General features: G+C 42.3%; 1 protein-coding gene across 1 annotated transcript; it reads left to right on the top strand.

Moving 5' to 3' along the window:
* Positions 1-1,139: 1,139 nt before the first annotated feature.
* LOC126470346 (putative glutathione-specific gamma-glutamylcyclotransferase 2) lies at positions 1,140-25,219 on the top strand. The gene is made up of 3 exons (XM_050098135.1): positions 1,140-1,542; positions 1,625-1,666; positions 23,224-25,219. Exons 1-3 carry the CDS (start codon positions 1,378-1,380, stop codon positions 23,626-23,628), a joined length of 612 nt encoding a protein of 203 aa, XP_049954092.1. The 5' UTR covers positions 1,140-1,377; the 3' UTR covers positions 23,629-25,219.
* The last annotated feature ends 1,527 nt before the right edge of the window (positions 25,220-26,746 follow it).

The raw sequence follows: 26,746 nt of genomic DNA on the forward strand, positions 1-26,746 counted from the left end.
AAGGAAATCTTGAATACGACGAACCTACTACGTTTATTACCTATCTGACGTAATAATGAGAGTATTGGCTCTGAGCACTATGGGACTTAACATCTTAGGTCATCAGTCCCGTAGAACTTAGAGCTACTTAAACCTAACTAACCTAAGGACATCACACACATCCATGCTTCCTGCGACCGTAGCGCTTGCCCGGTTCCAGACTGAAGCGCCTAGAACCGCTCGGCCTTCCCGACCGGCAACTGAGAGTATTCATGTATGTCATTTATTGTAATAAATTTGAGCTTACAAGCCTTAAGGACAGTCTTATCTGTGATAAGGTGTTCCCTGATATTTGTAGTATCGTGGTATTAGTTTACATCACGAGTTATTGCGATACAGAGCAGTGTTTTCTAGTGATGACTTGTTGGAACCACTTTCAATAGTCAAACGACTGTACCAAGGAGCGATTAGAAGACCTGCTAGACAGCTGCGTTATGAGAGTTGCATGCATATCAGGCGAATTGCAATTCAGATCGTTCGGATACTTTTGAGCATGCCTGTACCTTCTGCCACACTCTTCACAGTGGTTCGCAGAGTATATATGTATCTACATGTCCTCAGAAATATTGCAAAAAAGTGGCTTCAACAAAAAAAGCCTTCTATACTGTGTAAGAATTTAAAATATGCAATAAAAATGATCTAATTTACTGTACTAAAATTGTTGCATGATCTGACTAATGCACTATATTATTTGAGGCTTTTTTAAAAAGTGTTTATTGTGTCAGACTGTTTTGCGTTATTTTCATAAGGCATTTATACTTAATGATTAACACTTATCAAGCATATCTCATTTATATTTGTTAAAATGTTTTTCTCAGCGTGTGTATTGTGTCACGCACCGTTTCTCCTTTTTTCATTCTGCATGACACATTTATATTTAATGATTTGTACCGTACATATCTTTAGTATAAACCATATACATTCCTTTACATCTATACAATGTATGTAAAATGACGACATGAATTGCATCTAAAATGCTTAAAGATGGATCAATAAATCAACCTATTCGTTTCTTCGTGTACATCGTGGCAACACAGCATTTCTCCTCACTTTGCGAATGGTAGTTGCTACAGCAACGATAGACGTCAATTGCATCAAAAATGCCGGAAGGTGGATCAATAAATCAACGTATTCGCTTGCTCTTGCACGTTGTGGCAACACAGGATTTCGCCACACTTTGCGATTGGTAGTTGCCACAGCAACCAGAGCCCTGGCAGGGCGCATGCTCGTTGTCACTGTCAGTACTAAGTTACTGCCAGGTGTGAATAGTGTGTGGCGTCAGGACTCGGGAAGCGAGAGGTGTTGTTGCTACTGAGGCGTCGAATTATTGTTGATTGTATGAGTTCGCCTGAAAGTGAAACTCCAACCATGTGGGTCTTTGCATATGGAGCTATGCTTTGGAAGGAAGATTTGCCTTTCCTGCAAAAAATTACCGGCTGTATAACCGGGTATGTAAGGCGTTTTTGGGTGGCAACTGACGATTATCAGTGCTTCCCCAACAAGGTATGATACGGATCGTTGTACAAAATAAATTCACAATTTTCTTGATGTATGGGAGTGATAAATTTATTCAAAAATGTTTCAGCGTGGTCGTGTGGTTGCATTAGTTCGGACGGGGTGCCCCAGGGTAAGTGTACTCTAATAGTGGTAACAATAAACAGTAGCCAAATAAAGCGCATTGTGTTGAAACAAAATGAAAGAACTTCTAGCAATGAGAGCTCATTCCATCATTTACTACTTTGTTTGCTCGAGCAGCTGGCATTGCCTGGGACTTGTTGATAGTTTTGTTTCAATACAGACGCACGCCTAGCAACACGAAGAATTTTGCTTAAAGTGGTATGCCAATGTGTCAAGGAAGAAACTGATAATGCCAAGGTTCCATAAATACAGAAATGCCCCCTTTTATTCCCCAGATTTCTTCGAATGGCTATATTTACTTGAACCCTTTGGCTTACCTTTACATATATGACATTTACACAAAACCCAAATCATGAAAAAAGCATACTTTGAACGTGTGCATGTGTGTAGGAGTTGTGGGAAACTAATTCTGTGACGAAAATTCATTTTTCCAAGTATGACTTGGATTTTCCTCTAAATTGTGATGAGTATTGCCCATATTTTACAGTTCCCTGGAAATCAACTGAAACTTTGGTGTTATTCTTTATGTCTCACGTTATTATCATTTCAAAAATTGACCAGCAGTAGGCATACTTGAGGAAGTATTTTTTTCTGAGTAAACAGCCTATTTACAACTGCTTTCATTTCTTTTATTATAGATACACTGACATTGAGTGTGTGTCAGTATGTTAATTTGGGTGGCTTGAAATCTGTCTATGGCTTGACTTTCACCTTTATGTATTACTGTTACAATTAAAAAATAGTAGAATATATTTGATGCTTTATTAAGCAGTACTGGTTTGAGTGGACATACTTATCCAGTATGACCATACATTGACCATGTGTTGTATATGAAATGGGTATGGGAAAACTTTAAATCACACCATCTTTGTCCCCTGAGCAGTAGTGGTTCATCACCAGATGAAGTAAAGCTATGACAACAGTATTGTGCACACAGTGGTGCTGCTATGTTTCTCATTTGAATGCTCAGTGCTCACCTTGTGAGTGACAAACTTAGCTACGTATTCGATAATGACAGAGAAGTATGGTCTTATGCATGAAGCATTTTTGTTGGCCTGTTCACTATTAAATATTGTGTTGGAAGAAAAATCACTTATATGGTACAAGGACTTATGTACTAGTCAGATACCGAAAAAGTTCTCTCCCAGTTAAAACAGGGAAACTTTGTTTAGGAGGAATCAGTTGCTAATTCTGGTCTGTCAATGCTGTTAGTTAGTTTGTTTACTTTTACATGGATCATCTGCACGATAAATTGTAATGCTGTGGAAGAGTTCGTTTTACATTCACATTGCAAGTTAATTTGTAAGTGTAGCCACATGCTGAAAATTTACATTTTTTAAAAAAATTCTGCAACAGAATAGGAGTAGTTGTCAAGGAGGAACTTCCTCAGTTTGTTTTCAAATTTTGCTTTGCTGTCTGTCAGACATTTTATATCACTGGGCTCTGGTAAATTATCACAAATTTTAGTTCCACTGTTGTGCATCTCTTTCTGTGCTAAAGACTACATTGATATGGAGTAATGAATGTTATTTTTCCTTCTGGTATTGTAATTATGTACAGTGTTGTTCCTTTTGCACTGCAGTGTATTATTTTTTTAAAAACCTCATCGGGGAATAAATACACTGTGAAGCAATAGTCAGAACGCCTAACTCATTAAACAGATGTTTGCAAGACGACTGCGGGTGAGCACCACATATTATTCTTTCAGCAAATTTTTGAGTAATGAAGACTTTCTTTCTTAAAGATGAGTTACCCCAGAACATTATTCCATATGACATTGTTAAATGAAAATATGCAAAATTTGTCAACTACCAGTTTATCTCTCCCAAAGATATGCAGTGATTTGGAAAGCAGATGTGGCTGAACTAAGTTGTTTTAAGAGTTCCAAAATGTGCTTTTTCCAGCTTAAATTCTCATCAGTATGGACACCTAAGAATTTTGAAGCTTCCATCCTATTTATTATTTCCTCACAATGTTTTACACTTACCACTGGTGTAGTACCCATAGATGTCCAGAAATAAATGTCTCTTCAAAACTAAATGTGAGACCATTTACAGATAACCAGTCAATGATACTTTTAAGAACATTGTTCACTAATCTGCTGTTGCTGTATATATGCTAGGATTGAGTACAGTACTAGTGTAATTTGCAAAAAGAACTAATTCTGACTGTTGTATATTAGGCAGAAAGGCTACGTTACATATCGACCCCCCCTCCCACATACACACACAAGAAATCTTGGTTGTGGTGACAGACTGATTTGCGGCACAGCCGGAGGTTGGGCAGTGACAATTTGGTTGAGAATTGAAGCAAATGAATGTGAAAGCAGAATGTCTGGTTGTGGTAACAAATTGTCCAGTAGTGAAGCCCAATGTTTATGTCAGTGCCATATTGAAAACTGCAAGGGGGCTCCAATATGTAACTTTTACCAAGGGAAGATCATTTTCATATATGAGGGACAATAGATTGAGCCTTGGGAACCCAATCAGAATAATGTCCCTGGACTGCATTGGTTGAATTATTATGTACAGCTTTCTGCATTCTTTTGGTTAGGAATAAGATTATCCATTGGTTGGCTATACCATCAACCTCATAAAATTTTTGCAGAAAATACCAACTGTGGTGCTATTTTGTTATTTAATGCTTGTAAACTTTGGTGAGTGAACGTATAAATGGCATTCTCCATATGTCAGCTCTTTTGAAATCAAAACTGTCATTTGCAGAGGGTATTATTGTTGCTCAGGTAAGATACTGTTCTATAATACATCACATTCTCAGATATTTTGTAAATGATTTCAACAGTGAAATGGGTCGGTAGTTATTGACATCTCTCCTGCCACCTCTCTTAGAGAGGCCCTTGACAACAGCATATTTAAATCTCTCTGGAACGATGCCCGGAGTTAGTGATGCAGTTTATATTTAAGATAAGATAAGGATTGTTATATGGGAACAAATCCTTATTGCTCTATTGGAAACAGCATCAAAACCAAATGAGCTTTTATTTTTGAGAGAATATATAATTTTCTTAATTTCAGAAGGGGAAATTGGTGATACATTCATATGATTGACTTTTATGCTTTTTCATCATACTGCTCTGACTTTTCTCTTGAGCTGTTAGTCCTTATACTTTCTACTATGTTTAAGAAATGATTATTGAATATATTTGCTACATGTGACTCATCATTTGTAGCCCTTCCATTCAGTTCAGTAGTGATGCTGTACTATTCTGTGGTTGGTTGACCTCTCTCTCATTTTGCTTTCCATTTCGCCTTAAGTGTTGTCAGAATAACTGATTTCTGGCATTATGTGCATGTTCCTTGATTTTTGACTAACTTTTTGTAGTAATTTTGAGTAATTTTTGTAGTGTGCAAGTACTGCAGGATCCCTACTTATTCTTGCCAACAGGTACATTTCTCTTTTCGTGTACCAAGATACCTTAATCCCTGTAGTGATACATGGTTTGTTACATGGCTGTTTAATGTCCTCAGAGAATAGTTTGAGGAAATCTATTTCCAAATAATATGAATTTATTCTGGGATAAATTAAATTTTACGTTAGCATTTGGTTCATTATAAATTTCAATGCAGGTCACCCCTTGTAAAACATGCTTAAGCAAAATTGTCATGGAGTTATTAAATGTTCTGATTTCCACTGAGGAGTAGCCATGCTCTAAGACACTGTTATTTATCCTAACTGTGCATTTTTATCACAGAGAGCATTTGTTTCTGAGTAACAGTAATTGCCTTGCCTGATTTGTGTGTTGACAGTTTTCCTGAAACACTTAGGGTGAATGACAGAATGGTTCCTTCAGAGTGTATAACTGTTTTGCTTTCCATATGTACCCAGTTCAGTTTGTACATCATTTCTAATGACATTGTTTTCCTAAGAAGTGCAGTACACAGAAAAATAGATGTAATTTTTGGCTGTGGACACAGTGTGCACAGACACTCAGAACTGTAACACACTTCACTGGTGCAGGACACTAGTACAGACGTAGTATTATTTATTTGTAGGATGGCATTAGCAGGGTGGTGATTCTTTCAGAATACCTGGAAAACTTGAAATTCTCAAAGAATTAAATTTTACCTGGAAAAACCAAGAAAATTCAGAAATTTCATAAAACCCAAGGGAATTCTGTGTTTCAACTTAGCATTGGAATTTAATGTTATGGAGTTTTATAAATCACACTTTTAAAATACTTAATATTTCGAAATGTGGGTGGCCTATATGAATATTATCCATTATAAATTATCACTGCTTAAAAACACAGGACATAATCTTGCTCCTATACCTGAATTCTCAAGTAACCACCCTGATTAGGTGAAGATAGGACAGGAAGTCAGCCATGACATCAACAAAGAAACCATACCAGCATTCACCTTAGTAAATTAGGGAACTCATGGAACACCCAAGTCAGAATGGCCGGATGGGGAATTAACCACCCTTCTCTTGAATGAGAGTCTGGTGCATTAAGATTGGCATGGCCATCTTGCTTAGTATGTATTTGGGAAAGGAATCACAATTACATAAACTACACTGTAACATGCACAAAAAGCAAATCAGTGACAGAACAAGAAAATGAAATCTTGACAATAAAAACACTACTGAAAAAGTGGAAACACATGAACATATTACATTATACTGCTGAAAAGTACAATGACCAAAATGGCTTGCATGTCTTTGAGTTGTTCTAACATGTTCTCTTTGGGGTGGACCCATAGTTGTGAGTAATCAGTTGGTTTACAGGTCATAAAGTCAAGTTCTTGGCATCAACACACGTGTGTATATTTACAAGGAGAGTACAGTAGTTAACATCAACTTTTTAGATAGGGGCTTGCAGTAAGCCCTAACAGAGCTGTATGACAAGATTTGAGTTGCCCTGTTCTGTAATGTAAAAATTTCATTTGATTGACTATTAATTTTGCCCCAGAAAACTATTCCATAAAGTACAAGGGATTGGAAATAAGCAAAATGAGTCATTTTAGCACCATCTTAGGGGCAAGCTTTAGAAATAATTCTCAGAGCAAAAGATGCAGAGCTGAGTCTTGGGGAGATTTTAGGTGCAGGATCTTTCCAGTTTGGCTTGATCAACACGCATTCCTAAAAGTTTTTTACAGTGTACCCTTTCTAAGTCAATTGGTTTTGACTCATCTTTCCAAACTGTATATAATTTGTACTCTTCACATTAAGGGTCAGCCTACTGGCACTGAACCATGAATGCAAAGACTTCAGGACTTGACTGGTTGTTGTGGACAGATGCTCCTTAGCGTCACTTACTATGACACTAGTTTCATCTGCAAACATGATCGTGGCTGCAGTTTCTGAGGTGTGTATGTCATCTGTATAAATAAGGAACTGTAGGGACCTAACGCACTACCGTGGACTATAAATTTTTTGACTTTCCTTGCATCAGATATTAATCTGATTTTGTGATTAGGATGAGCTGATGTGAGCTTGTACTAACCACAAAATCAGATTAGTATCTGATGCAAAGAAAGTTGAAGTAAGTGTTCCCTAGGGTAGCGAGTTAGCCTCCTCTTCCCTCCCCCACCCCCCTCTGCCTGCTGTCCTTACTTGCTCCATTTGCCAATAGAAATGGATCATTCATTCCTACATTACTTACACAATAGTATATTAAAAATTGTCTACCCAGCTTGGGAAAGGAATTCCATACTGAAAGCTAGCAAAGTAAAACTCTGTACCTTTTGTGTGTGTATCTGTCGAAAACGCAGCGCTTCTGTCTTTAGGTGACTTGTCTCCTTTGTTCCGAAATAATTCCTAATTGATTACTAAAAAAAGCTATGTAAATACACAATGTTCCAAAATTATTAACTTTCATTTTGAATCTGCAAATGTACATCTTAAAGCTGCGTAGGGATATCAGTTATCAAAAGAAACCTTTTTCTGTATGCTTCATTTAGAGACCTGTCTAGGAGATAATTGACAAAAGCTGCTGTTCTAGGCCCTGAAGGCTCCAAGAGATGTTGACCAGCTGCCATGTCATTGTCTTACATTTTGCATCATGCGGATGCAGTTTGGAGGGGCATGTGGTCAGCACATCACTCTTCAAGCTGTTTTGCCAATTTTCCAAACCTTTTAGCCACTAATTCTCATTCAAATACCTCTTCAGTTGGCAGTGAAGGTAGTAGAAGTATAACTAGACAAAAAGGCAATGCCAATGGAGAAAGTCTCTTCTGGAAGTGTGTGTGTGTATAGTGTTGCCTCATATGGAAGTGAAACATTGAAGGAAAACAGTACAGGCAATGGAAGAATAGTAGCTCATGAAATGTCCTGCTACAGAAGAATGCTGAAGATCAGATAGGTAGTTTGGGTGACCAATGAGGACTACTGAATTGAGAAAAGATCTTTATTGTGCAGCTTGACTAAAAGAAGGGACAATCTAACAGAGCAGGTGTTGAGGCAACAAATAGTTAAATGTAATTGTTTCAACTGTGGGTTCTTGGTCAAACAGTGTATATTGTATTAACTAAATGAAACATTTTTTAGCCCAGTTTCACAAACTTTACTATGACTGTTAGGTAAGCCCCTTTTGTAGAACGTAACTGATCCCAAAGGTGAGAACTAAGCAAAAATGCAAAGATAAACATGTAAATTTTTAAATCTATCGATTCTTGACTTAAACCATAAATGTTATCTCTGTTGACCACTTTGACAAATTACCTAGGGATTTAAAAAATTCATTAGCACAGCATTCACAAAATTCATTAGTGCAGCATTTGCAGTAACTATTACTAAACATACATTGGAGTAGAGCTATGCACAGAAATAGAATTTTTTGTTATTTAAATGAAGACACCAAGGTTTTTCTTCTATGGAGAAATTACAATATTGTCTAAGAGGGGTGAATGATTGAATTGAGTTTGTTCATTCAATAATATATGTGGGGTTACATATGTGTGTCTTAATATCTAAAATTTGTTAATGACTAATGTCTTTACACTTTTCTTCTATGTGTAGGTCTTCGGTTCCTATTGCGTATTTATGGTTTTCATGTATGCAATGTTTGGCAAAAGATGAATCTGGCCTATCTCTGCTGATCACTGGGTACAGCAGGGACCTGGCTTGTTTTATTCAGTTTTTTATTGACAATATTTTCAGTAATGTTGGAATCAAATTCACTGTTTGTGCCCCCATTCTGTGTCCCAGAAAGAGTAGTACAAGGAACTCAATACAATAAAAACAGTAGCCACTGAAAACATAGGCAGATTGAAAAGCAAGTGGTGCAGTTTAAATTTTATAGGTAAAACTTCAAATAGGATAACAGTATTTTAAAAGCCAAAGGTTTCTCTGTGCTGTTCGATGTCCCACAGACAGCAAGTAGATGTCTCTTCAATTTAAAAGGTAAACAATCAGACATCATGGAAACCCCCCACCCCAGGGGGCTCGCCAATCTTTGGCGGGTTCATGCTTGGCTACCATAGGGCCCCAGCCTTTGCAGCATTTTTTCACTTCTGTGCTGCATGTCTATGCTCTTATTATTCTTTTACCTCTCCCTTGGGGAACATGTCTGGGGTGTTATTGGCAATGTTCTTCATTCTGTTGCTTATGTAAGAAAGGTCTCACCTTTGTTTTTTGCTCCCTTTTTCTTTCTTTGTTTCCCATCTCCTCTCGTTCCTCCACTTCAGTGTTTGAGGTTCCTCTTTTTCTTCTTCTTCCTCCATGTGCACTCCTGAAGGGCCAGCCCACACATGTGATGTGTAACAGGTGACTGGGTAACACACAATTCCCAGCCCTGGGTCAACAAGTAGGGTTCACACGTACCCCCTGGTACAGGCCAGACCCGGGGACGGGTGATTTTCTGTGCTGCTACCTTTCCAAATTGTCAATTGGTCCCTCTGTCAGGTGTTGGATAGGTGTGAACAATCACCTAAGGTGGGTCCGCCCTCTTGTGAAGGGGGCCCCCAGGTAGAAGGAGTGCACCATCGGAGATGCTGGCAATCATTGGGGACTTCCTCGCGATTGGTCCATCATCTTCCCACTCAACATCTACAAAACGTAATGAGGCTACTGATTCTAAGACCCTACCCACTGCAATACAGTTCCTTGTGGTCTTACATACTGAAGACGGTCAGTCCTTCACCACAGTAAAACCATTTATTATTCAGGGAGGTGTTGCTGCAATTGTTGGCCCTGTGAAATCCTGCTCTCATTTACGGAATGGCACTTTGCTTTGGGAAACCACTTCTGATTTTCTCAAGCACAACTGTTTGCTGCCTTGCTTCTCCATGGTTACCCTGTTCATGTCGAGGCCCATAGATCTTTGAATTCTTCTCATGGTGTAATTTACACCAGACTGCTCGACAGTCTGAGGTCGAAATCCAATCTTACCTCTCTGATCAGGATGTCATTGCCATCCATTGTGTAATGAGAAAGATAGATTCCTCCTTAGTGCCCACCCGCACTTTCTTTCTCACCTCTGATAGAGTGATGCTTCCCTCCAAGATCAAAGCAGGCTATGAAATTATCACAGTCCGGCTGTACATTCTGAACCTGATGCTCTGCTACCAGCATCATCATTCCAACCACTCTAGAACATCTTGTCGACACCCAGCCGAATGTATCTCCTGTGGTAGGGATGCACACGAGGGCAATTGTCCACCTCCTTCTCCTTGCTGTATAAACTGCAATGGTAGCCATGCTGCCACCTCTCGGCATTATCCCGTGTCTCTTGATGAGCGGGCTGTCCAAGAGATCTGGGTAAAGGAAAAAGTGCCTCACCCACACACTCACAAGTTACTGGCTAGTTGCAACCCCTGCATTCTCCCGTCTGGTACCTATATTTCTGTCCTTGTTACCCCTTCCTCCATGAAGGACATGGCCACGCAGGCATGCGACCTCCAATTCAGCTCTGAGGTTGTGAAATTGCCCAGTGTCAAAGTAGCATCACCATCCCCCCATCCAGCTGTGCAACCAGCTGTCGTGCCTCAAGAGGTGAAGCCACCAGCTACAAAACCGGTAGGCGGGAAAGGACAGAAGGGGTATTCCCATGAAGATTTCCTCTGTCCCTCCAGCCAAACAACACCCAAGTCTTCCTCTAACCGGAAAGGCTCAAGGAAATCCACCAAAGGCAAACGGTCTTATCCTTTGCCAACTCGAAGATCCTCTACAGTGGTGTCGTCACGTGACACCTTAGCCCCGCCAGCCTCTGTGTCACTGGTGCGCACCAGCAACCATTTTTCAGCATTGGACTCCACAGACCAGTGGCATGGGCAAGCTGATGCCTCTGTGGACCCCATGTAGCAGTATCCTCCTGCTTCTGTGCCCCATAGTAGCAACTCTTCCCCGGCTGTCACTTGGCAGCCACCGAGATGACAGCCCTACATCTCTTCTTCATCATGACTCTCCTCCAATGGAATGTGCATCAGCATGCATGCCCAATTGGCAGCTTCCGTAGGTTAACTGGCAATTTTACTCCTCCTTGGCGACCTCTGAAGAACAAGATTTCCCCATTTGTGATGACCAGGTGGAATATCTCATGAACGTTATCCTTACTGCTGCAGAATGCTCCATTCCCCACACTTCCTCTATACCACACTGTGTCCCAGTCCCTTGGTGGACTGAGGCATGCCGTGATGCAGTTTGCGCATGGAGACGTGCTCTCCGCATTTTTAACTGCCATCGTACGATGGCAAACTACATTCATTATAAGTAGATGTGTGCAAAGTGTCATCACATTCTTCTAGATAGCAAAAGAGCTAGCTGGATCCCATTCACTAGTTCTTTTAACAGTTCCATCCCTTCCTCTGTCATGTGGACCAACCTCGAACACCTCTCTGGGACCAAGGTCCATTCCCCAATTTCGAGCCTGACAGTAGCTGACGATGACATCGTGGACCCTATTGCTATCTCCAACATGTTGGGCCGCCATTTTGCTCAAGTTTCGAGCTCTTTCGACTATCACCCTGCCTTCCTCATTGGAAATCAGCGGAGGAGGCTCGGGCAATGCCCTTCTCTTCTCCGAATCTCGAGTGCTACAATGCTGCCTTTACTATGAGGGAGCTAGATCATTCTCTCAGTTCACCGCGATCCCCCACCCCGGGGCCACATGCCGTCCACATTCAGATGTTGCAGCACCTTTCTCTTGCGGGCAAGCACTTTCTGCTTAACACATACAGCCGCATGTGAGCAGATGGCACATTTCCCAGACTTTTGTGTGAAGCCACTGTCATACCCATACCTAAGCCCAGTAAGGACAAAAGCTTTCCTTCTAGCTACTGTCCCGTCTCTCTTACCAGCTATGTTTGCAAGGTGATGGAACATACGATTCTTGCCCAGCTGGTATGGTGGCTCAAGTCTCGCAATTTACTGATGAATGCACAGTGTGGATTTCAAACACAGTGTTCTGCAGTTGACCATCTCGTTACTTTGTCCACCCATGTCATGAATGGTTTTCTGTGGAAATCCCAGACAGTGGCCATGTTTTTTGATTTGGAGAAGACTTACAACACCTGCTAGAGAACTGGTATCATCCATACTCTTTATATGTGGGGCTTCTGTGGGCACCTGCCCTGTTCCCTTCAAGCTTTTTTAAAAGACCAAGTTTTCAAGGTGCATGTGGGTTGTGCCTTGTTGGACACCTTTATCCAGGAAAATGGTATGCCTCAGGGTTGTGTCATGAGCGGTGTCCTCTTTGCTATCGCCATTAACCCTATAATGGCCCGTCTCCCACCGGGCCTCTCCAGCTCCCTTTTTGTTGACAATTTTGCCATCTACTGCAGTTCTCCACGGACCTGTCTCACTGAGCAGCACCTTCAGCAATGTCTTGATCATCTCTACTACTGAAGCATCGACAATGGCTTTCGTTCTTGCACTGATAAAACGGTCTGTATGAATTTCTGGTGACGCAAATGATTTCTCCCACCATCTTTACATCTTGGGCCTGTTGCCCTTCCGTTCATTGAAACTACGAAATTCCTGGAGCTCCTGGTTAATGGGAAACTCTCTTGGTCCTCCCACGTGTCTTACCTGGCAATCCACTGCACTCAGTTCCTCAGTGTCCTACATGTCCTCAATGGTACTTCCTGGGGTGCTGATCGAACCACCCTCCTCCATTTGTACTGGTCCCTTGTCCATTCAAAACTCGACTACGGGTGCTTTGTTTATGTGTCTGCATGTCCATCCCTCTCATGTCGTCTCAACACTGTCCACCATTGTGGCATCCGTTTGGCCCCAGGTGCCTTTTACACTAGCCTGGTTGAGAGTCTGTATGCTGAAGCTGCTGAACTACCACTGTCCTACCACCGTGACTTTCTCCTCAGCAGGTATGCATGCCATTTGTCTGCCATGCATGGCTTCCCATCCTATGCCACCTCCTTCGAACATTTCTTTGATCGCCAGTATGGGGTGCATCCCTCTTCTCTGTTACCTTCTGGAATCCGTTTTTGCCACTTGCTATAGCAGCTTAACTTTACACTACCTGCAACTTTCTCGCTGGGTGTGAACCCTTCACCACCTTGGCTTCATTAAGCAGTCTGTGTTAACTTTGGCCTTCATTCGCTTCCTAAGGACACTACTCCAGCCCTGGTCTATCGCTTTCAGTTTCACAACCTTCACATGGAACTTCGTGATAGTACCTTTGTATACACTGATGGCTCTCGGACTGACCCTGGGGTTGGGTGTGCCATCGTCATTGGCACCCATCTTTTGATATTGGCTTCTGGAAAACTGCTCAGTATTTACAGCTGAGCTCTTGGCCCTGTGTCCAGGCCACGGAGTACATCTGGCAACACAGCCTTCTCAATTCTGTCCTCTGCTAAGACTCACTCCTCACTCAGCCCCCTTCAAAGTCTATGTGCACTTACACCGCCCATCCATTAGTGCAGCTGGTCTAGGAAAACTGTCACTTGCTCACTCTTGGTGAAGCCAGTGTGTGATGCTTGTATGGGTTCCTGGTCATGTCGGTCTGCCAGGAAACAAGGCTGCTGACGATGCTGCCAAGGCTGCAGTCCTTGTACCCCAGCCCACGAGTTCCTATGTTCCCTCTGATGATCTCTGTACTGCCATCTGTCAGGAGTTGGTGTCCCTTAGGCATCACCAATGGTCCTCCCTTCACGGGAATAAGTTCAGGATTATTAAGCCTGTCCCAGCGGCTTGGACAACCTCCTCTCGGTCCTCCCGCCGGGACTAGGTCATTTTAACTAGGCTGCTTGTTGGGCACTGCCTTTTTAGCCATCGTCATTTGATAAGTGCATGTTTATATTTCCTTGGTTCTCATCTTCGGGATCAGTTATGTACTATAAAATGGACTTCTAACCTCACACCTAGGTCATGCAGCAATAATAAAGAATGTGACAAAGGCTAAAAGGTATAGTTGCTACTCACCGTATAATGGAGATACTGAGTTGCAGATAGGCACAACAAAAAGACTATCAAACAAAGCTTCAAACAGCGCCCCCCCCCCCCCCCCCACACACACACACACACACACACACACACACACACACACAGAGAGAAAGAGAGAGAGAGAGAGAGAGAGAGAGAGAGAGAGAATCACATTTATCTTGTTAATATTGTATAAAAGTTCATTACTGAATGCCATCTGATGCATAAATAGCAAAAGAGTAGTAAATTTCTTTATTTGGCACGTGAAAGGCTATGGGACCAGAATTGAGACAAATTTAAAGATACCGTATCATTAGGACTTTCAATCAGATTGAGTAAATGAACATTAGTAATTGTTGAAGAAATACAGTCTTTTGTTTTGACATTGTATCACATACCTTTTTGTTAGATGTGAAACAGTATTTATACTTTGTTTGTAGCAATATTACTTTACTTTCTTGTGAAGCTCAATTTGCCAAGGGCAAGCCTTTCATCTAGATACCTTTTCTTCAGCTCACATGCTCATCATGTGTGGACTGTGGCTGTCATATATCTGATGGTGATGGTGGTTTTGATAGTGGTGGTGGAGAGGGCAAAGGCAGTACATAGCTAACTCCACTTCGTAACTGACAAAAGATTTTGTAGCTTAATGCCTCCATCCAGTGTACAGTTACTATCAATTGTACCATATGCACTCATTCCAAAATACAACTTCCTCTTCCCAATAATTACTGGCAATGAAAATTTCTGTCAGTCATAGAATTTAACCTGATTAGCTCAAATGCCACAGTACAACCTTGACTACAGGGGTAGGTATTGGCATAGATGCCCTAAGACAAGCGTGAGAAATTAATTATTTGCACTGAGTCATTACAGTTGCATCCATAATGATTAAATCTCATTGTAGTCACTAAAAGCCATCAGTATTTTGTGTAAAGCTCTATCATTGAGTTATGCTAGTTTTTAGAATTTTTAGTAAAAAAAATTTTGCTTTTCATTAAAAAATATAGTTTAATTTAGTTTTCTTTACTATTAGTCCCAGATAATTAGGAAGACATTGTTAAGATTAAACTGTGCATTGTGAACATTTCCCCCCTGCAGGTCCGGGGATTAGAATAGGCCCGAGGTACTTCTGCCTGTCGTACGAGGCGACTAGAAGGAGTTTCACATGCTTCGGCCTCTATGCGATGGTCCCCTGTAGGGTTTGACCTCCATTCTTCAAAATTTTCCTGAAGAGCGAGCCAATTGGGGAAGGGCACCTTACAAGGTGCATTGTGTCCATCGTGCATTGAGATCTTTAGCCCACTTTCTCGTCGTCGCATTGCAGTCGTCCTGCTCATTCCCCATCTCTTGGGTGAGAACACCTTCCTGGGTGCTTTTTCCACCATGCACTATGCAGTGTGGATTTCTGCATTGATGATGACCATGGACTTCTTTGCACCTGATATCCAGCATGGTAGCCAGTCCATTGTGGTGGGACCGCCATGTACCCTGTTGGTTGCAGCCCCCTGACCACACAGGGCTCACTCTGCTGATACTTGCACCGTTAACTCCCCACATATGCCAATGGGTAGATGCCCAACCCCCTGGGGCATCGGGACTCCCAGAAATGACCATCCTGCCAGGTGGCCTTTGCTGCGGCTGGGTGGCGCCCGTGGGGAGGGCCCCTGGTCGGAGTGAGTGGCAACAGGGCGGACGACACGCGATGAAGCATCACATCATCTCTCATGTTCATCATCTCTTGCTGGTAGTGAAACACCAGCAGTCTCTAAGCGATCATGAGCTCAATTCAACGCACAGAAGTAAGATTGCAATCGTTCCCCTCCCTGGGCACACCATGGGAGGAACGTCAGGCTAAGAATGCCAGCGGGTCTTATTCGCCCTGGTACCTTGTATGTTCGAGAGCTGATGGGGAATCTTTCATGATGATGAAGTCTCAGTTTTTTGTTGAGCATTTAGAGGACAAGTTTGGGGAGGTGGGGGGCTTGTCCAACATGAGATATGGGTCAGTCTTGATCGAAACAGCCCAGTCACGGGACTTACTCGCTTGTATGAGCCGGGGGATGTTTCTGTAACCATCATGCCCCATAAGAACTTAAATATGGTCCAGAGTACAATATTTTACAGAGATCTTCTTTTGCAGTCTGACGATGAGCTCCGCCAACCCAGGTCACCTCTCAGAACCGGATGGTTATTGAATCTCAATGTAGACAAGTGTAACGTGCTGCGGAAAACTACATCTGCCCCCTTGATGGTGGGGGGCATTTCCCTCCCTGTTGCTCCTGCACCACCTACTTCAGGAGCAACACCCCCCCCCCCCCCCCCACCCGCAACCATCGTGCGTCCCCACTTCTAAGCCGGAGAAGCATAAGTCTTCTTTGGCTTCTTTCGCTAGGAAGGGTCCCTTGTGCCTTGTGTCACTCCCTTCCCAGGTTTCTTCTACATCTACATCTATACTCCGCAAGCCACCTGATGGTGTGTGGCGGAGTGTACCTTGAGTACCTCTATCAGTTCTCCCTTCTGTTCCAGTCTCGTATTGTTCATGGAAAGAAAGATTGTCAGTATGCCTCTGTGTGGGCTCTAATTTTATCCTCATGGCCTCTTCACAAAATATACATAGGAGGGAGCAAAAGCCCGTACTGAGCTACTGAGCATCTCTCTTGCAGAGTCTTCCACTGAAGTTTGTCTATCAGCTCTGTAATGCTTTCGCGATTACTAAATGATCCTGTAACAAAGTGTGCTGCTCTCTTTTGGATCTTCTTTCTCTCTTCTATCAACCCTACCTGGTACGGATCCCACACCGGTGAGCAGTATTCAAACAGTGGGCGAACAAGTGTACTGTAACCTACTTTTCCTTAGGGTTCTTCCAATGAATCTGTCAGGCATCTGCTTTACCGACGATTAATTTTATATGGTCATTCCATTTTAGATCATCCCTAATGCCTACTCCCAGATAATTTATAGAATTAACTGCTTCCAGATGCTGACCTGCTATATTATAGCTAAATGATAAAGGATCTTCCTTTATATGTATTCGCAGCACATTACACTTGTCTACATTGAGATTCAATAACCATTCCCTGCAACATTCGTCAATTCGTTGCAGATCCTCCTGCATTTCACTACAATTTTCCATTGTTGCAGCCTCTTGATATACTATGGCATGAACTTCTGATGCTATCTACATAGTCATTTATACATATTGTGAACAGCAATGGTCCCACGACACTCTCCTGTGGCACACCTGAAATCACTTACTTTGGAAGACTTCTCTCCATTGTGAATGACATGCTGCATTCTGTTACCTAGGAACTCTTCAATCCAATCACACTATTGGTCTGATAGTCCATATGCTCTTACTTTGTTCATTAAATGTCTGTGGGGAACTGCATCAAATGCCTTGCGGAAGTCAGGAAACACATCCACGGAACACATGTCTATGGCCCTCTGAGTATTGTGCACGAATAGTGCAAGCTGGGTTTCACACGATCATCTTTTTCGAAACCCATGCTGATTCCTACAGAGTAGATTTCTTGTCTCCAGAGAAGTCATTGTACTCGAACACGTGTTCCAAAATTCTACAACTGATCAACATTAGAGATATAGGTCTACAGTTCTGCACATCTGATCAACGTCCCTTCTTGAAAATGGGGATGACCTGTGCCCTTTTCCGATCTTTTGGAACGCTATGCTCTTCTAGAGACCTACGGCACACCACTGCAAGAAGGGGGGGCAAGTTCCTTTGCGTACTCTGTGTAAAATCGAACTGGTATCCCATCAGGTCCAGCGGCCTTTCCTCTTTTGAGCGATTTTAATTGTTTTTCTATACCTTTGGCATCTGTTTCTATAGCTGCCATTTTGTCACCTGTGCGAAAATCTAGAGAAGGAACTACAGTGCAGTCTTCCTCTGTGAAACAGCTATGGAAAAAGACATTTAATATTTCAGCCTTCAGTCTGTCATCCTCTGTTTCAGTACCATTTCAGTCACCGAGTGTCTGGACATTTTGTTTTGATCCACCTACTGCTTTGACATAAGACCAAAAGTTCTTAGGATTTTCTGTCAAGTCAGTACATAGAACTTTACTTTCGAATTCAATGAACGCCTCTTGCATAGCCCTCCTCACACTACATATTGCTTCGTGTAATTTTTGTTTGTCTGCAAGGCTTTGGCTATGTTTATCTTTGCTGTGAAGTTCCCTTTGCTTCTGTAGCAGTTTTCTAACTCAGTTGTTGTACAACAGTGGCTCTTTTCCATCTCTTATGATCTTGCTTGGCACATACTCATCTAATGCAGATTGTACGATAGTTTTGAGCTTTGTCCACTGATCCTCAACACTGTCTGTACTTGAGGTAAAACTTTTGTGTTGAGCTGTCAAGTACTCTGAAATCTGCTTTTTGTCACTTTGCTAAACAGAAAAATCTTCCTACCTTTTTTAATATTTCTATTTATGGCTGAAATCAATGCTGTAACCACTTCATGATCACAGATTCCCTGTTCTGCGTTAACTGTTTCAAACAGTTCGGGTCTATTTGTCACCAGAAGGTCTAATATGTTATTGCCTCGAGTTGGTTCTCTGTTTAACTGCTCAAGGTAGTTTTCAGATAATGCACCCACTTCTAGTGGGAAAGACGACATCCGCCAGTGGCTGAAGAGCCCAAAAGCAGCTAGTCGTAGGGCTTCAGGCTCATCCTCAGTCCCGGAGACTGAGCCAGTGAAGTCCTCCCAGCCAGGGAAACCCAAGGAGCAGCGAGAGAAATCAAAAATAAAACCCCTAAGACCAAGGAAATTGCAGTGGCACTCACACCACTGCTATCTATAAGCTCTGCATCTGAGGATGGGGTGGAGATTTTGACGTCTGCTGAGGACCTAGATCTCACCATATCCTCAGACAGAATGGGTATAGACTGCTCAGGCAATAAATCGGTGGCAGTAGGTGACTCTGAGGCATAAACTGCCTCATTGAATGTTCCATGCCTTCCCAGTCTCACGATGTCATCCTCCAGTGGAATTGCGGTGGTTTTTTCCACTGCCTGGCTGAGCTACGGCAACTTTTAAGCTTTTCACCTGCTATCTGCATTGCCCTCCAGGAAACCTGGTTCTTAGCAATGCGGACCCCTGCCCTCTGTGGCCATAAGGGATATTACAGGAACCGTAGCGACTATAATTGAGTGTCAGGTGGAGTTTGTGTTTGTCCTAAACTCGGTCTGTAGTGAACATATGCCCCTTCAGACCCCTCTTGAAGCTGTGGTTGTCAGAATAACGACAACACAGGAAATAACTGTCTGCAATGTATATCTTCCTCCAGATGGTGCAGTACCCCTGAACGCATTGGCTGCACTGATTGATCAACTCCCCAAACCTTTCCTACTTCTGGGAGATTTTAATGCTCATAACCCCTTGTGGCGTGGTACCATGCTTACTGGCTGAGGCAGAGATGTTGAAACTATTCTGTGGCAATTCGACCTCTGCCTCTTAAATACTGGGGCTGCCACACATTTCATGGTGGCTCATGGTAGTTACTCAGCCATTGATTTATCAATTTTCAGCCCAGGACTTCTCCCATCTATCCACTGGAGAGCACTTGACGACCTATGTGGTAGTGACCACTTCCTCATCTTCCTGTCACTGCCCCAGAATCAGCCACATGGATGCCTGCCCAGATGGGCTTTGAACAAGGCAGACTGGGGAACTTTCACCTCTGCTGTCACCGCTGAATGTCCCCCACACGGTAACATCAGTGTGATGGTTGAGCAGGTGACTAGCACAATTGTTTCTGTGGCAGAAAACGCGATCACTCGGTCTTTATGGTGCCTGAGGCATAAGGCAGTCCCTTGGTGGTCGCCAGAAGTTACTGAAGCAATTAAGGAGCGTTGGCGAGCTCTACAGTGGCATAAGCCGCACCCTTCCCTGGAGCACCTCATAGCCTTTAAACATCTGTGTGCCCGTGTTCACTACCGTATCAAACAACGGAAGAAGGCGTGTTGGGAGAGATATGTCTCCACCATTGGGTGCCACACGTGCCCTTCCCAAGTCTGGGCCAAGATCAAACGTCTTTTCGAGTACCAGGCCCCAACAGCTGTCCCCAGTGTTACCATAAATGGCAAGTTATGTACTGATGCAAACGCAATTGCCGAGCACTTTGCTGAGCACTTTGCTAGACCCTCTGCATCAGAGAATTACCCCCCAGCCTTTCACACACTCAAACAGCAGCTGGAAGGGAATGTCCTCTCATTCACTACACGATGCACTGAATCCTATGACTCCCCATTTACAGAGTGGGAGCTCCTCAGTGCCCTTGCACATTGCCCCGACATAGCTCCTGGGCCTGATCGCATCCACAGCCAGATGATTAAACATCTCTCATCTGACTACAAGTGACATCTTCTGATCATCTTCAACCGGCTCTGGTGTGAGGCCATCTTTCCATCGCAATGGCGGGAGAGTACCACCATTCCAGTGCTAAAACCTGGTAAAAACCTGCTTGATGTGGATAGCTATCAGCTCATCAGCCTCACCAACATTCTTTGTAAGCTGCTGGAACATATGGTATGTCAGCGGTTGGGTTGGGTCCTGGAGTCGTGTGGCTTGCTGGCTCCATGTCAGGGTAGCTTCCGCCAGGGTCGTTCTACCATTGATAATCCTGTGTCCATCGAATCTGCCATCCGAATAGCCTTTTCCAGAGAGCAACCAGAGAGCAACACCTGATTTCAGTCTTTTTTGACCTATGTAAAGCATACAACATGACTTGGCGACATCATATCCTTGCCACATTGTATGAGTGGGGTCTCTGGGAACCACTCCCGATTTTCATCCAAAACTTCCTGTCACTCCGTACTTTCCGTGTCCAAGTTGGTGACTCCCATAGTTCCATCCATATCTAGGAGAATGGAGTCCCACAGGGCTCTGTATTGAGTCTCTCTCTATTTTTAGTGGCCATTAATGATCTAGCAGCAGCTATCGGGCCCTCCGTCTCACCTTCTCTGACTGCAGACAACTTCTGCGTTTCGTACTGCTGCTCCAGTACTGTTGTTGCTGAGCGGCGCCTCCGGGGAGCCATCCACAAGGCACAGTCATGGGCTGTAGCCCACGGCTTCCAGTTTTCAGCCGCAAAGTCATGTGTCATGCACTTCTGTCGGTGTCGTACCATTCATCCAGAACCCACACTTTACCTTAATGATGATCCACTCACTGTAGTGGAGACTCATCAATTCCTAGGACTGGTTTTTGACACTTGATTGACTTGGCTCCCTCATCTTTGTCAGCTTAAGCAGAAATGCTGGCAGTACCTCAATGCCCTCCGTTGCCTGAGCAACACCAATTGGGGTGCAGATCGCTGTACGCTGCTGCAGCTCTACAGAGCCCTTGTCCAATCCTGAGTTGACTATGGGAGTGTGGTTTATGGTTCAGCAGCGCCTTCAGCATTGCATTTACTCGACCATGTGCACCATTGTAGAGTCCGATTAGTGACAAGAGGTTTTAGGACGAGTCTGGTGACCAGCGTACTGGTGGAGGCTGGTGTCCCTCCACTGCAGATCAGACATGCGCAACTGCTTGCCAGTTACGCAGCACACATTCATAGTTCCCCTGAGCATCTGAATTACAGTCTCCTTTTCTCTCCTGCTGCAGTCTATCTCCCGCATCGGCGGCCCAGATAGGGGCTAACAATTGCGGTTCGCGTGCGGTCCCTTCTCTCCGAACTGGAGTCCTTCCCTTTACCACCTGTACTTGCGGTCCGTTCATGAACGCCTCCATGGTGTACGCCTCGGCCACAGCTTCATCTGGACCTTTTGCATGGCCCTAAGGACTCCGTTAACCACGCCGCTGTCTGCTGTCACTTCCTCTAGATACTTGACATGTTCCGGGGCTCTGAAGTGGTTTACACCAACGGCTCAATGGCTGATGGTCCTGTAGGCTTCCCATATGTTCATGGAGGACATATTGAGCAGCACTCCTTGCCAGTTGGCTGCAGTGTTTCCACTGCAGAGCTGGTGGCCATATCTCGTGCTCATGAGTACATCCACTCATGCCCTGGTGAGTCGTTTCTCCTGTGTACTGACTCATTGAGCAGCCTACAAGCTATTGACCAGTTCTACCGTCACCACCCTCTGGTAGCATCCATTCGGGAGTCCATCTATGCCGTGGAACAGTCCTGCCATTCCGTGGTGTTTGTGTGGACCCCAGGACACGTCGGAATCCCCGGCAACGAACTTGCCGACAGGCTGGCCAAACAGGCGACACAGAAACCGCTTCTGGAGATAGGCATCTCCAAAGCTGACCTGCGGTCTGTCTCACACCGCAGGGTTTTCTGGCTTTGGGAGACAGAATGGCATAACAGCACGCACAACAAACTGTGTGTCATTAACGAGACTATGAATGTGTGGAAGTCTTCCATGCAGGCCTCTCGCAGGGAATTAGTTGTCCTCTGCCGGCTCCGCATTGGCCATATGTGGCTAATGCATGATTACCTACTCCATCGCGAGGACCCACCTCAGTGTCGCTGTGGCTCCCAAATGACAGTCGTCCACCTCTTGATGGACTGCCCACTTTTAGCCGCTCTGCGGCAGACTTTTAACTTTCCTAGCACCCTGCCTTCGGTGTTGGGCGACAATGCTTTCACAGCAGCTTTAGTTTAACGTTTTATCTGTGAGAGTGGGTTTTATACTTCCATGTAGGTTTTAGTGCACGTCCTTTGTCCCTCTGTGTCCTCCACCCTAGTGCCTTTAGGGTGGAGGTTTTAATGTGTTGCAGAGTGGCTGGCTTTCCCTTTTTATTCTCATGGTTGGCCAGCCACTGTAATCTGCTTTCATGTTTTACTCTCTTCTATTTCTAGTGTCTCTCTGTTGTTTTTTTGTCCTCCTTTGTTCCTTTTAGTGTTCGTTGCCTTCCCTTCATTCTTGTTGCTTTTGCTTTCTTTCCGTTTTGTGTTATATATTTTGTCCATTTTATTCTCACACTTGTGGCATTGTTTTATTAGGAATACAGGACCGATGACCTCGTAGTTTGGTCCCTTCTCCTGCCTTTAAACCAACTGACCAACCATGGTGAACATTTCTTGCTATAATTACATACAGAAATATGTCTGAAGACCTTCAGTTTGAAAGAGATGTCACAACAATTTGGAACCAGTTAGATAAATTAAAATATGGATTTGTAATTATAAGCAAAAAATAATGCTGATCACTTATGCAGTGTTATTGTTTCAGGATATGGTGTGGGGTGCAACATATGAAATTGACAAAAAAAATGAAGCAAGTGTTGCCTCAGAGCCAGAATTTTTTGGAAGGGCTGGCTTTGTTAAACAGACTGCAACATTCTATCCTGTGCTCACAAAAAGAGCACAGTTCACTTCTCATGTCAAACCTTTCGACATAACACTGTATGTGGCAACAGATAACAATTCGTGTTTCAAGAGGAATGAGCCGCTTAATGAGACTGCTTCATGCATAGCAAATGCTCATGGTCCCAATGGCAGCAATGCTGAATATCTGTATAATCTTGTTGCAGAAATGAGGCTGATAGCACCAAATTATAAGGACCATCATCTATATCCTCTTGAAAGTGCCGTGAAAAAAATCATAGCTGAAAGGGAAGCATCTGTAGATCTCTGAACTACAAACTGTCATCTTGATCGTCAGAGCTGTGAGTCAGATCAGAACTCGAATGAGGCTTTGAGTCATGTCATGTGTTGTGCTCGAATAGCTCAGTCGGTAATTGCATTGCCTGCAAAAGGTGAACGTTTGAGTTCAAGTCTGACCCACAGCATACGATGTTTCATTGCAGTATATTCCTATGTTAGCAACCATAAGACTACTCGGAACTGAACTTTGGTTCAGTGCTTCAATACTCTTATCAATTGTAAATCTCCTCATTAGCTTTGTTTTAATTCAGGAGAGGTGACATCCCAGAGAGTGCCATTCTTTCAAGGATAATTGTTGTATCTGTGTAATATGTGTATGATAGAGGTAGAAAAAAATACTCAAAAATAACATTCCAAAATGAATGAGAGTAATTTTAAAATTTAAACAGATGTTTCTCTGCTCATTATGTATCCAGTCATGACAATTTGTACTGGTTTCCAGTGGTGAGAAATTGATCTGAACATGGCTTACATGAAATTAACTGTTGTAGCCTCAGAAAACTGTGTACTTGTTCCACACTTTGTTTTGTTCATGGTTTTCAATCTTCAACAGTTCATTTTTTAAAAATGTTTCCAGTCGGTCTAAGTTGAATCTTTATAAACTATGTATAAAAAGGTGGAGAGAGAACACAGCTGGCTCATTATTTTTGTGCCAAATATTTTACTGTCCTTATACATCTGCAGAATGCAAGAAAAGATAAGCGATTCTTTCGTATCACATGAACATCTTGAAGACAACATTTCTTCTTTGCTTGTAGGTCTTAGTAAGGATTCTTTAGATGGCTTTTCGTTTTCAGAGGAATTATACAAAAGTCTCTGCAGTGTACTCTAGCACAATTTTATTCTCTCGTACTTCTTTTCTGAGAAGGCTGTAGGATTGCAAGTTCACATAAATTCTGAAGATCAGCGGTCAAACCCAGTTAGTAAGAATCTGAAATGGTACCAAATAAAATAAAGTATTTGTGGCAGCCAAGTAGCATATTATTATTGTTACTGCTTGAAAATAATAATACACACAAAACTCAAGAGGTACTTCAGTATCCTTCCACATAGATCTGTTTGTACTTTATAACTTAACTTACTCAGCTTACATTTAATTGACCATCTTTCTCTCCCCTATTTTTATTAGGTTTCCTCCTGTGATATTGAATGTAATTAAACTACCAAATGTAATATATAAGAGTACTGTAATTGATGTGAACTAAATTTTCTTTATGTATTGTATGTATATGTGTATGCATTAATGTTGTACGAAAGTTCGTGTAGGATGTAAGTACTTCGGAATTAAAGTTGAATTGTCAGTAGGCACACAGAAAAGAAAGGAAACTATCTTTTGGAGCCATACTTTGAGCTAGAGTAATATTTTACTCTAGCAAATCAAAGAATAACTCTAAAAGCTAGCAAGTTCCCTTTCTTTTCTGTGTGCCTATCAACAACTCATCACTTCTGATTTTCAGTGAGTGGTCTCCTTTAATCCAAAATTATGTGTGTATTAAATGGACTTGTTCATTATATTTATGTATTGTACCAACCACTGCATCAATAAAAATGTTTATCTACCAGCTGACACCATTATTGTCTGGCTAGAAATTGTCCTTTTTTGTATACAATAGTAGTTTTGGTGGCAGATAATGCTATCGCATTATTTCTTATCTCTCAGCAAAGTGTGAGATGACTGAGTGTAAATAAATGGTGTTTGTAGCATTATGTGTCTCATAAATAAATTCTGAAGCATTTGTGCTTGACAGTTCACCAGATATGACTCTAAGTACTCGCCTAGTAAACTGTCAAAGTTGGTCAAGTGACAGTGTTTATTGGTTGTTGGAGCCAGTAGTACTACCACTGTTACTTCAGCTATTCAATACCTGAAGCAACAAACAGAAATGTTCAGTAAAGCACAAAGGAACATAGATTTGAGGAAAAAAGTTTCATTGTATAATAAAGTCAATGACTACAAGGTAATACTAACTAAGGAGTGAGATTTAATTTTTGGTTTAGTAATGTTGCTATATTTCCTTTGATAGAGGTAATGGAATAAGCAACTGTTACTAATGTGTGTTCTGTTGTCTAATAAGCGTAGTAAGACTAAATAATAATGTATATAGACGTCTGTGTAAAAAGTGAAACAAACACAACTCAGTAATCGCAATAACAGATAGCAGCGCAGCAATCTAGAGTTTCATCCATTTGTGAATAAAATGGTACTGTACTCAGTAATTGTTTATATGTGTAGACTGTAATATTTGGTAATAGCAAAACTTTCCATAGTGTGCACCCAGTATCACCTTTATTTTTACTTATTAGTTCCTGACTTCCACACAGTTTATTAGTTTATTCTAGTCCTCATCTCCCTTGCACACCTCGTATTGCTGTGTGAGATTTGAGTTTTGCCAGGTGATATTCCTACCAAAATGCCAATTATATTGGTGAAACCATTGTTAAAACTGCTTGAAACTCAAAATTTGAAGATATCTTACAGCTGAAATGAAATAAAATAAAATGAAATGTCAGTGTTAGTAAATTGGTGTTAAAGAAACTGTTGGAGACTCCACTTGAAACTTTATGACAGGTTTAAACAATGTGCTGGATTGGGAATTGAGCTCATTTCACAAGTTCTGCACACTGTAAGATAAAATTGAAGAAGATAATTTATTTTACAAAATACCTTTACAGGCCTTCAATATAATCTTCATTTTTGCTTATGACAGCTTCCCAGCGTTTTGACAACTTCTGTATTCAGGACAAAGTACCTTCATTGTTGAGCTGTCTGATTACTCATACCACCTCACTGAAAGCTTATTGAAATATATAAAAAGGTTTTCCATGAAGGTGTGCCTTCAATTTTGGAAACAAATCAAAGTGTGTTGGGCCCATGTAAGGATTGTGTGGTGATTGGGGAAGTGTATTTGTCGAGCATTTCTCTCACTGTTTGGGCAGTATGTGGTCTTGTATTATCATACCAAATGAGGACACCAGCTACAAGCATGTCAGACCTTCTTTGGCAAATTTTTGAGCATAAAATATTTTGCAGAAACAGCTTGTAGTATGGGCCTGTTAGAAGTCCCTTGGGGCACTGTATTTGTAGCAAT

Source organism: Schistocerca serialis, chromosome 3, assembly GCF_023864345.2.
Source record: "Schistocerca serialis cubense isolate TAMUIC-IGC-003099 chromosome 3, iqSchSeri2.2, whole genome shotgun sequence".
In the NCBI taxonomy this organism is placed as follows: domain Eukaryota; kingdom Metazoa; phylum Arthropoda; class Insecta; order Orthoptera; family Acrididae; genus Schistocerca; species Schistocerca serialis.

Coding starts and splice junctions, on each gene's coding strand:
- LOC126470346 (XM_050098135.1), top strand. CDS start 1,378: ATGAGTTCGCCTGAAAGTGAAACTCCAACCATGTGGGTCTTTGCATAT. Junction 1,543..1,624: donor ATCAGTGCTTCCCCAACAAG/GTATGATACGGA, acceptor AAAATGTTTCAG/CGTGGTCGTGTGGTTGCATT. Junction 1,667..23,223: donor TTCGGACGGGGTGCCCCAGG/GTAAGTGTACTC, acceptor TTATTGTTTCAG/GATATGGTGTGGGGTGCAAC.